The 12,599-nt window shown below is 43.0% G+C and overlaps 1 protein-coding gene across 1 annotated transcript in view; it reads right to left on the bottom strand.

The window, feature by feature from the left end:
- Positions 1-1,207: 1,207 nt before the first annotated feature.
- NSUN3 (NOP2/Sun RNA methyltransferase 3) overlaps positions 1,208-12,599 on the bottom strand; it is a 103,800-nt gene continuing 92,408 nt past the window's right edge. Inside the window, exon 7 of the mRNA XM_075711763.1 lies at positions 1,208-1,394. Coding sequence (XP_075567878.1) covers positions 1,208-1,394 — 187 coding nt within the window. The remainder of the gene's footprint in view (positions 1,395-12,599) is intronic.

The raw sequence follows: 12,599 nt of genomic DNA, 5'->3' as shown, positions 1-12,599 counted from the left end.
CCCACACCCTCCCAGCAGCCTTCCCTTCTCCAGCCTGATCAAGCCCAGGTCTTGCAGCCTCTCCTCATACACCCTGTGCTCCAGCCCTGCCCAGTGTGGTTGCCCCAATGCAGTACCTCAGTGGCTCTTCTGTACTGGCGAGCCCAACATGGGGCACAGTGCTCCAGATGCGGTCTCACCAAACTCACCAATGCCAAATAGAGGGGAAGATCATAGCCTGCTGGCTCTACTCCTGCTAACAGCCCAGGTTGTGACTGGCCTTTGCAGAAAGTCACACTTGCCCTTCCGGCGCTCCAGGAGGCTCCTGCCAGCCCATTGCATCTTGTTCAGGCCCCTCTGAAAAGCTGCCCTGCCATCCTGCATATTAAACAGTCCTCTAGTTTAGTATCGTACATGCATTTGCTGAGTGAACTGTATCTCATCCAGGTTGCAAATAAAGAGATTAACAGTATTAACACATCAGTATTGATCCTTTAAGGAGACCACTCATACCCAGCAACTATTTCAACTTCAGGTGACTGATCACCACCTTTTGAGCCTGATGATACAGCCATATTTCACCCACTTCACTATCCACTTGTCCAACCCATATCTCACCGATTTAGCTACAGTGGTACTATGGGAGACCATCTCAGTTCATTGCAGAGGTACTCGGGCCAGACATGATTTACTGTGGTAAATCTGCACTGGCTGTTTCTACTTACCTTCTGATTCTTCATGTGCCTGGGAATGGCTTCCAAGCGCATGTGCTCCATAATCTTCCCAGTGCCTGAAGAGAGCTCCCCAGATCCTCCTTCTTTTTGCCCTTCCTGACAACAAGTGTGAAGTTTGCTTTCCTCCAGCAAACTCCCAATCCCCATGACCATCCCAAGATAATAACTCCCTCACAATGACATTGGCCAGATCCCTCAGCAACCATGAAATACATCCCTTTTGTGCCCAGGGACAAAAGTATGTCCAAGATTCTCCCTACAGGTATCACTATTAGGACAGTAGATGGCACCTCCAGAGGAAGAGGGCTCTGCAGTGTGAGCTAATCTTCCACCACTGGCTATTCTGAAAAACAGCTGAGCTGTCCTGGAAGTGAAGTATCACCGTCTTTCTTTAAATTGCTCTTCAATTTGTTCAAATTGATAGAGCAAGGCAGGTAGATGGAGACAATGCAGAATGGATTAAATTCTTCACTTAGCTAGAAAAGCAATCACATTTATTTCTCCCTGAATTTGTTGTGAAGACGATCCAGAGGATTTGAAGCTAATGCCACCACTTTAGAAACATTGGTGTGCCAAAATAAAGGCATGAAGAGCTGCCTAAGGACTATATTAGGGTCTTGTTCAAAACCTGGATTTCCATTGCTCTGCTTCTTCAAAGGATCATCTGTTTCCCACTCCAACCTACAACAAAAGCAACAGATTTGGGATTGAAAACAGTGGGAACAGCACTGGGGCACTGGGAAAGATGGGAAAGAAAATGGTGAAAATAGAGCTGTTCTCTGACTACACACAGGTAATGCTCTGCCAGCTTCTCCAACTATGTCATATAAACAGCATTCTGAAGCATAACTTCAGACCTTTCTAATTTCTGATTTCAAATTAAACCTCCTCTAAATGTCCGCCCACTTTAAGAAAGACAATTTAATTAATTCCCTGAAGATATATTTGAAGAGACATAACAGCCACTCCCTTAAGGATAGGTAATAAGTGTGCTGTCCAAAAGAGGAGACTGGGGGAAAACAAACACTAGGGATGTTAAAGCCTATTTTGTGGCTACTTTGTGTCATCTGAGGTGAACAAAGCAGCTAAGAATGAAATTGTCCCATCAGCTTTAATGGCTGTGAAGGGATCACCATATTTTGTTTTCTTTTAATATCAATACTGGCTGTCTCAGTGTCTCTGAAATTCACAATTCTATTCATGGTAACGCTATTTTTACCAACGTTGCCAACTTCACAAGGAAGACTCCTGATTTTCTTTATCCCAAAACCCAGAACTAGATAGAAGTTTTGGTAAAGATGGTATTACAAGAGGCCATATGAGGAAATCTCCAGGCATCTGGACACCTTCAGCACAACCCGTGCATTTGAAGGACATATCATTTGCCAAACCAGTCTGGACATCTTGAGCAGAGAAACCCTACCTCCCTAATTCTGGGCATCACATAACTCACACTCTGCAGTTCACTATTACTTAATTTTTCACATCTGATCTGGATTTTGCTACTCCAGAACCATTAAAGCACGTCATTAATATGCAAAGGATCACTAAGCCATCAGTCTACAGTAGGAGCCAAAACTGCATTTACTTTCTTTTCTTTAATCTCCCAGACCTTAATTGCCATATTGACAAAAAAGAAACAGTTGTTTACCTTCTAAAGTCTCAGGAGTGCCTGCCAAATTAATCCTTTTAAGCAGTGTTTCTTCAGCTCCAGAAACAACTAAGTAGCATGCAAAGCAGTGAGATACTCCCTTAAGAGGCAGTAAACATACACACTGCTTCAAAATTAACCTTGACTATTGTAACTTGTCAAAGATTTGTTCTTTCCTATTTCACATAGTCCAGAGGTTCCAAAAGGTGGGTGGTTTCTTAAAGCAGTCAGGAGACTTTGAAGCTCTTATTCAAAAGAGTTTTGTTACCTAGATGTGTGTGGTGGCCAAAACACACACGGGGTGGTGGTGGAGCAGTGTTATCTAAAGAATGAGCTCACAGAAACGTAAAGCACAAAGAGAGCAAAATTATTTGTAATTAGACTCCTGGCAAACATGAAAAAGACCTGCACATTGCAAAGCCAAGCAGTGCTCTGAAGGCTATGAAATAGTGCATAATACTAATAAAGTCTGTGACACTATGTCCTAAAGTCAGTACTGTATATTTCAGAGCATAATTAATTTTCCTCCCCAAGACTGACTTGTCACCCACTCTGTTGATAAATTTGAAAGAGTTGGAATTTTGTAGGTAAACTGACTCTTGTCTTACAACTGAAACATAGAATCATAGAATTGTTTAGGTTGGATGAAAAGAAAGAAATGTTTCCTCTTAGATGATGCTTACACTTCACTCACAAAGGAAATAAAATCTGCTGCAAAAACCAGGACAAGTGATTCATGTTTCAGTACCAAACCAGGAGCATGTTGATGAGTTTTTGTTACAATCAGTAATACGACTGAAGTACCCTGAATGATTTGCAAGTGTTCTCCTCACATTGCCCTCTACCTGCTCTGAGGTAAGCCCAGGTTCCCTTGAGACAGTCTTTCCCATTGTGTCTGCAGCAGGAAATACACCCAAAATAGTTCTGCCAGAACTGAAGCAGCTGGTTAATGGAAGGAAGTTTAAATCAAGAAGCAGCTGCATGTTTAGATGCAATTCAGCATACGGGATTTAATACAGCCACCTTCTTTGTATCTCAAAGCCTCACCTTTTTTTAAGGATCTCAGCAAAGCCTTTATATGGTCCCCTAATGCCACTTCTAAATTTCACTGGCTCCCAGTTGTTCTCCCCAGCATTATTTCAGTCTAGGAAATTTAAGAGCTTGTTTGCAATAAGGAGGCTGTAACCAACGCAAAAGGAAAACAAATTTGAGAGGAAGTACGTGAGAAAGGAGGCTCTTGCTGCTACTTAAGCTCTGAGCAAGATCAATGGGAATAAAAGGGTGCCAAACTGATATCCCAGGTGCCACAAGATCTTACATGGTTGCAGCCAACACAACAGAATTTCTGCTCAGTTCCAGTAATATTGCTGCACTTACTGTTACCGGTGTCAGGGTTATTACGTAGCATTAGCATTGTTTTAGGCCTGGCAGGAGCACTTGTAGCAGAAGTGAAATCAGGAGTGCAAAAGGACACATTTTGTCAGTGCCCTGCTTTGTTTAGACATATATACTTGGACACAGATTATGCTATTGAATGGCTGGAAGGCAGCCTTCCCATAATTCTCAACCCAATATTTGAAAGCTTCTTAAAATATACAAGATGATGCAGCACTGAACTGACAAAAGGAGGCTCTCATATTCTTCTCACAGCAAAAACGTAAGCAACATCTTACCTATATATCACTTCAGGCAGGTAATAGTACAGAAGGTTCCTACAACCTCACTGTTTAGGATAGAGTGCCAAAGAACAGGGTTCTTTTCATTGTGCCAATTCATTATGTCACTCCTCAAGATTCTTAAAAGAAAAATGAGCTGGTTTTGGAAAAACAATTTGGGATAGTGGTTCACTTCAAATCTGCTCTCCAGCCATTAAATGGATCATTCCATTATGAAAAAGTGTGATGTTTTTACCCCACTACTCAAGACTGATCTTTACTTGAGGGACAATCTGTCTGTTGGCAAACAGTACCACTAGTCCCATTAGTTCTACTTTGGATGGACTGGTGTTTACAAGAAGATTCCCTAACAGTAATAATAGAAAAATATCAGCAGTATGCAAAAGCCCACGTGCTTCAAATATTGTTAACAGCAAACAGGTTGAACATGGGACAGTAATGAAGGGAAAAATTTCTAAAACTCTTCAGTGAGGACAGGCACCAGAGGGACAGCACAATTTACAATTTCCCCCCTGGAATGTTACTATTTTCTGTCCTTATGGACTCCTGCAGCTTCAGAGTGCACACAGCTATTTGCATTCTAACCCAGCAAGCAATAGGCTAAAAATAGTGTTGAAAATCCACTCTGCGGATACTGAACAGTGCTCTAGGAACTTTATATTTAAGCCTATTTTTTTCCTAGCAATTATAGGCAGTGTCGCAGAAAAAAAAAACCCTAAGGCTTATCAGTCTTTGCAAAGGAGGTGTTTCCATTTGCAAGAGAAACCATGTGTCTGTCATACATATTAATGCACCAGCATGCCTGTACATGTTCACTTCAGATTGTTGGTAGCCTTCCTGCCTTTATGTCTATCCCTTCACCAGGGCTGGAAACAAAAGAACATACAGAAAGTGGAACTGCGTTTGACTTCCAGACACTGTCAGTGAAGATTGTTCTTCAGCACTTTTAAAGTCCCAGGCACTACAACTTTTAAATTTGATTCCTTGCAAAAAAAACCCTGCTCTGCATAGTCCATTATGCTAACTATGCATTGAGAAGTCTGTTTTAGGTAAGCACTGAGAAATCTACAGACCTGAATGCAAGGTATAAACCAACGGAAGATCAGATCAGGTTGGCAAAAGACTGCTAATACTGGAAAGTCTACCAGAAAGCAAGATGGGCATGGAAGCTAGTGACACCAGTCAGAACTGAGGACTGCTCTGAGAGTGGGCTCTTCAGGTTACTGGTGCTCATTAGAAATACTTATATTTTAATGTACAGGGCAAATGGTAGCTAGAGCACACTGTGGTGTAGCAGCTATGGCTAAGCACCCTGACAGAAACCAGAAATATCCCCTCATTCATTCATTTTTTTCTTTTCAATGCATCCCACTGACCCCTGAAAATAAGGCTGGTCTCCACACCAGTTGTCAAAACAGGAGTGCTTTCCCAGGAGATCAAGCTCCATGGCACAACAGGCCATTTGCATCTCCCATCACGCACAGAGAGGAACACAACACTGAAGATACCATCAACACAGCTCTGTGGTAAAGGAGCTCCTGTTGAAAGTGTGGATCCTATGGAGAGTCAGTTTCTTTCACCAACAGTTTTTGTTTCTAACTACTGAGAGGGAGAAAAATGCATGTTAGAGAAAAGCTTTTAAGGAAAGGTTTCCACTCAGCTTTTCAAAAAGAAGCCTTCTGGTTGGAGGCTTTGAGCAATACAGAGGATCCCTGATGAGTCCCCAAGCTGTGCCTACCACCCAGAGATTTTGTGGGATTTGTCTGCCAAACCTGTGCTACCCAAGTGTTAGCCTGATAAAATATGTGACTCCTACCAAAAAGTATGTTTAGACCCTAGCTCCTGTGCACCCCCAGCTACTACTATTTTTCTTACAGAAAAACAAAAGCTGGAAACCCTCAACTCAGGAGTCAGCAGCAAAGTGCAGCTTTTGTTTGTTTCCCTGGATCCTGCTTCCAGGGAACCTGAGGAGGACAACCTCCCACCATTACTGTGGCAGAGGCTGACAAGGTTCAGGGCAGAATATAGGAAGTGCCTTATCTCACAGAAAGAGGAGAGGATTTTATATCACTTACTGAACCCTTTCAAAAGGTCAGTTAGAAGCAGAATCAACAAACAAAAGCAGTAAACCCATCCATCATTATGGTATCAACCAGGCAATGCCTAGGGCTAGTTTGCATTGCATTGAACTGAAGGAGCAACAGCCACATCGCAGCAGCTAGATGATCCTATGATGGTCTCTGTAAAAAGCGGTCAAAAGTGTAAACACCCTGACAGCAGAACCAGTTTGAGCAGTACGACTGTTCAAAATTGTGTTTTGTGCAATTTTTGTACAGAAGTTTTGTTTGACTGCCTGGATGCTACAGTACAGGCATTTAACTAGCTGCTCTGTAAATGCTTTGGAGTGCATGCCTCAGGCACCAAAGGCACTTGGCCAACCCAATTATTATTCCATCCATAGTCTGTTATGCTGCTCCACCACACTGCCCTATCACCATATTCCTACCTTTGGCTGTGCTTCCAAAAACAACTCCCTCGCAAGGCTTGTTCTGTACCGAGCTACGTCAAAGAAGCCATCCGCTTTACCCAGGATATTATTGCATTTCCAGCTCAACAGTTAAGTTCACTTTCAGCAACCTGGCATCCTTTCTCTCTGCCTTCTCATCATAAAGTGTTAGAAAAAACAACAAAACCCCCAAACAAACAAACCCACCCACCCACACAAAAAAAACCCAAACCCACAAGCCCTCAAAATGCCTTTTCCCTTTTCCTGACCCATTAGAGTGTGCTGCTCTTACCCTCTCCTTTTCAAAAGGAAAGCAACCATTTAAGAGCACATTGTTAGATCTATTGTCTCCCAAACAATCAAGACTGTCATAGCAGACAGTTCTCCTCTGGGAAAGTTTGTTGCTAAATGTCATTCGAACAACAGTGCAACATTTAGTTAAAAAATACTGCCCTTTTCTGAGATTTGACACCTATTCTGCTTTCAGTGACCCCCTAAGTCATGCCATCATACCAGCACTGAAATGTATTTCTTTTCTGTGTCTCTTGGCTATAAATATTGTTGTAGTTACTTTTATTTAAATACATTATTAAACCTGATTGCAAACTGACTGAGAGGATAAGGAAAAAAAAAAAAAGAATTAAGAAAAAAACCAGATTAGTTAATCCGTGAACTTTATACTGGGGGTCTTCTCTCCTAGGAAGGTTGGTTCAGGTATGGCAAATTGGAGACTGACATACCACTGTACCCCTTTCCAACCTGGCCTTGTTACCATATTAGCATCTCTTCTGACTCTTCTGAGTGGTATCAGCTTTCCACTAAGCAGCTGATACTGGTAAAATCCTCAGGACTAGTTGGACTGCTAGTTCCAATGATCATCAGTTTTTCTTGCTGTGCTATTTCCCTCTGTAGCAGCTGAATCCACATATCTCAACTGAACATTTAAAGTTATGGGCAGCAAACCTACCAAGTACGTCAAGTTGCCAGTGCCAGCACAAAGTACTAACATAGTGCCACAAGAGTCATTCTTACAGTGAAAAAGAGAACTGTGGTAGAAAAAGGCTTGTTTGGGCTTTTTCTTCCATGCTGGTTATTTTTCAACCTACGTGCTACTGACACTAAATAGAAATGTCTTAGTTCTTTCCAAGAACAACAACAATGTCTGTACCGGTGTCCTGAGTTATACCATAAAGAACATAACAATAGATGTCTACAATACATAGATGTCAGCAATACATGAAATATCATGCCTTTGTTTTCTGCATGCTCTGAAGTTACACCTCTAGGATTTTTGTCACCAACAGTGAGAGGCAGCCACTTCATTTCCTTCCACTTGGATTTGTACTATACTATTTTCTCCAAAGTCTTGACTACCTTTGGTGACAGCAGGACAAAAGCATGCAAAAAGAATAAACAAGTTGTTTCTCCTTGAATCTCTTGAAAAAGATTTATGCCCCAACAGGCATGAAGGTAGGCGAGTCCCAAAGAGTAAGGTAACGAGGCAGTCAAGCCCAACAGTTACAATCTCATGACAAATTACTTCAGGTTTTGCCTGTGTGCTATAAGCCATTTCCAGAATCAGGAAGGAGGGCGCATGGCTATGAAGGCAAACTAGAAATTTCCCATAAATTAAACATTAATATGAAAGAGGAGGTGTTATGCAAATTAACAGCTGCATAACTGATTTCCTAACATGAGTCCTGTCAAGATATGCAAACTTGCAGTTTTGTAACTGTTTGTACCAGAATCAGCAGGCTAAGAGACCATACACAAGAGCACTTTTTAGAGTAGCATATCTTAGTTCACTGATACTGACTGAAACAATTAAAATCTTCATTAAGCTATAGGCACACAGCTAAACCTGCAGATTTGAGACAACTAATTTAGAAGACTTGCAGATATTTGGCAAATCATACTGATTAGCTCATCTGTCATAACCTGATGATCTTTAGAAAGGCAGATGTGCACCATGCAATGATTTTGCATTGAATCTGTCTCACTAGAAACTGTTGCCATACAAACTATTTGATGTAAAATAAAATGTAGTTTATTGTGACCTTTTATTCCTCTGTCCACACAGTTCACAGGCCACTTTTAAAGCAGTCCCCTGTCAGAAACATATTCTGCCTAAGTTTTGATCAGAAGAGATTTTAAAAAAAAAGGGGGGCTAAGAAATTCCTTTTCTTTTTAAAAGCAGGATGGCAGTTGTATAAGCATTACCAACAACAACAGTTTTTCTGCAAAACAGAATAAAAAAGAGCAAAGCTACAAACACTCAAACAGCATGTACAGCATTAATATTTTCCTCTGTCCTTTTAAAGATTTATTGTCTTTGAAGATATTGCCTCTCAACGCTTCACCACAGTAATGCTGCATAATGCTGACAAACCAGCCAAGGCTGACGGGAGAAATAAACAATGAGAGTAAGTTCTTGAAACAGAGTTGACATAAACCGAGTTCCCATTGACTTTACAGGTCCTCCACCTGAGTCCTTATTTCTCCGCCTGTAAGTAGTGAGATGTTGGAACACGTTGTTGGACCCGTTAACTCACTGACCTGTGGCCAGTGCAATGGATATAATATATCTCCTTGTTCCTTTTATTATGCAATCCATGAGCTTGCTGGTGCAAACATTCCCACATATTAAACATTCCACTAGATAATTAAGAGCAAAGTACTGTTGCATTACACCTCTTTTTAAAATAATAGAATTTTGATAGAACTTTATATTTCAAATTATTAAAATTGTTGGAATTCAGACAGCTTGTAATAACACTATGAAATCACTTTCTGCTGAAAACACATTGTGAAGGTGGCAACATTGGAGCAGGTAAGAGGACCAACTGTCAGTAAGGCATTGCTTTTTCCACTTACAATACGATTAAGGAAGTGGTATTTGTATTCCCTGTTCCAAAACAGTCCAAAATCCAAACCAGATCTCCAGGGGGATTGAAATCTGTTATTGGTGCTTCAATATCCAGCTAATTTTGTTCTAAAATATTGAAGGCATCTGGGTAAGAATTGGAAAATGAAGCAAAGAAGCATGCCTGAAAAACGGAAATACTAACCCAGTCTACATACCACATAGGACTTCCAGGCAAGGTTTTTGCTCCCCCAGGTTTTTTTCCTGCATGTGTTCCTGCAAAGTTAGAAAAATCAGAATGCAAGAACACCCTCTTAATAGAATAAAAATATTAGCTACTTCCAAATACCTTCCCCCTGCTTCATTGCTGCACCAGAATAGGAATACCAGAGTAGGATTGATTTTGTGGCTAAAGGCATCTCCAGTCTTTTCTGAGGTCTGCCACAGACCCTTTCTTTGACCTAGAAGAAGATACACTTAGTAGGACAGATCACCTTCTGTATACTCCAGTTCCTCAAGAAAAGGAAAAAAAAAGGGGGGCCGGGGGAGAGAAGCTTGTTATACACCAATGATATGAAATTTGAAGCTGAATCAAACAATATTTGTTTATAAGGCTCTCTGGAAATCTCTGGAATAAAAATTCTTAATATAAGAAAAACTCCAGATGAACCGTTGTTTAGGCAGGTGTTAAAATCAATGGCATCTGCACAGTACCCATTGGAAAAAAGTATACTGCACAGATACAGGAAAAAGCAGTAGTATAATAGCTTGTGAGGGAGCTATGGGGAGTGAGAAATAAATATTAAAGTAGCTAGCACAATTGGCTCAAGGTCTTCCTTTCCTCTTTTGTCCCCAGAGGTCTCAAGGGGCTCAAGGAGCTCACCAATGCTTTTCCCAGAGGTGTCCTGGGAAGTAAACAGTGCGGTAATAGGCTGTGCTGGTTTTGGCTGGGACAGAGTTAATTTTCTTCACAGTAACTAGTACGGGGCTATGTTTTGGACTTCTGCTGTGTGGTGGGTTGACCCTGGCAGAATGACAAGTGCCCACCAAAGCCGCTCTATCACTCCCCTTCTCAACTGGACAGGGGAGAGAAAATAGAATGAAAAAGTTTAAGGGTTGAGATAAGGACAGGGAGATCACTCGGCAATTACTGTCAAGGGGAAAACAGACTCGACTTGGGGAAAATCAGTTTAATTTATTACCAATCAAATCAGAGTAGGGTAATAAGAAATAAACCCAAATCTTAAAACACCTTCCCCCCCACCCCTCACTTCTTCCCAGGCTCAACTTCACTCCCACTTTGCTCACCTCCTCCCCCCGAGCAGCACAGGGGGATGGGGAATGGGGGTTGTGGTCAGTTCATCACACATTGTCTCTGCTGCTCCTTCCTCCTCAGGGCAGGACTCCTCACACTCCTCCCCTGCTCCAGCGTGGGTCCCTCCCACGGGGTGCAGCCCTTCAGGAGCAGACTGCTCCAGCGTGGGTCCCCCACGGGGTCACAGGTGCTGCCAGCAAACCTGCTCCAGCCTGGGCTCCTCTCTCCCCACGGGGCCACAGGTCCTGCCAGGAGCCTGCTCCAGCACAGGCTTCCCATGGGGTCCCAGCCTCCTTTGGGCACATCCCCCTGCTCTGGCGTGGGGCCCTCCCCAGGCTGCAGGTGGGTATCTGCTCCCCCGTGGGCCTCCATGGGTGCAGGGGCACAGCTGCCCCAGCATGGGCTGCACCAGGGGCTGCAGGGGAATCTCTGCTCCGGTGCCTGGAGCACCTCCTGCCCTCCTTCTGCACTGACCTTGGTGTCTGCAGGGTTGTTCCTCTCGCATATTCTCACTCCTCACTCCAGCTGCAGTTTGTGTCCCTGGTTGGTTTTTTTTGTTTGTTTATTTCCCCTTCTTAACTATGTTATCCCAGAGGCACTACCACTGTCGCTGATGGGCTCGGCCTTGGCCAGCAGCAGGTCCGTCTTGGAGCCAGCTGGCATTGGCTCTGTGGGAAATGGGGGAAGCTTCTGGCAGCTTCTCACAGAAGCCACCCCTGTAGCCCCCCCACTACCAAAACCTTGCCATGCAAACACAATACATGCTGGAAACAGTGTTGATAATACAAGGATGTTTTTGTTACTGCTGAGCAGTGCTTGCACAGCGCCAAGGCCTTTTCTGCTTCTCAGCCCACCTCACCAGTGAGCAGGCTGGGGGTGCACAAGAAGCCTGGAGGGGACACAGCTGGGACAGCTGACCCCAACTGACCAAAGGGATATCCCACACCATATGATGTCATGCTCAGCATCTAAAGCTGGGGGCAGAAGAAGGAAGGGAGGGACGTTTGGAGTGATGGCGTTTGTCTTCCCAAGTAAGCATTACGCATGATGGAGCCCTGGTTTCCTGGAGATGGCTGAACACCTGCCTGCCCATGGGAAGTAGTGAATGAATTCCTTGTGTGCATAGCTTTTGCTTTACTTATTAAACTGTATCTCAACCCACAAGTTTTGTCACTTTTATTCTTCCGATTCTCTCCCCCATCCCCCAGGGGTGCGGGGAGCAAGTGAGCGGCTGTGTGGTGCTTTGTTGCTGGCTGGGATTAAACCATGACACAGGCCCTTACACCTTCTTCAGCCTATGGCACATAAGTGCAATGTTATATTACAAACAACGTAAAGAAAGGATTTGGTCAGCATGTGCTAGTTCATAAGCAAGAGCAGGTGGGGTACCTGGGCTGCGGAGGACCAGCCTTCCTGAACAGCAATAGGGGAAGGGCAGGACAACACTCTGAAAATGAGTTGAATGTCTTACTAATACAAGAAAGGAAAATTTCAGTTGAACCTTCCCTGGCTTTGTAATGTTTATTGAAGTATTAATTTGCCTGTTGCAGCTTCATTTAGGAATGAATAAGTGATGAATACTCTGCCTTTTTGCTAATGGAGGGGGGGATGGGACACAAACATACAAAAAGCAAGCAAAGAATCACTAGTGAAGTGGAATGAATAAGTGGAGCAGCAATAAGGAGAACAAAAAAATTCCTTGGATACAACGTTGCTTACAACTGCCTACACGTATTTTTGAAAAGACTATCCCCAGCTTAGGTTACCTTCACTTAAGAATAAGGTGCTTCGCATTTATTACGGGCAAAAAGCCTACATGCAATAAGTTAACATACAATAGGTACTGCCATTCTAGCTTACCTCAGTAGCAATCAG

The sequence above is a fragment of the Pelecanus crispus genome, chromosome 1, assembly GCF_030463565.1.
Source record: "Pelecanus crispus isolate bPelCri1 chromosome 1, bPelCri1.pri, whole genome shotgun sequence".
In the NCBI taxonomy this organism is placed as follows: domain Eukaryota; kingdom Metazoa; phylum Chordata; class Aves; order Pelecaniformes; family Pelecanidae; genus Pelecanus; species Pelecanus crispus.
Note: the sequence above shows the minus strand (reverse complement) of the source record. Positions and strands in the feature narration are given on the sequence as shown.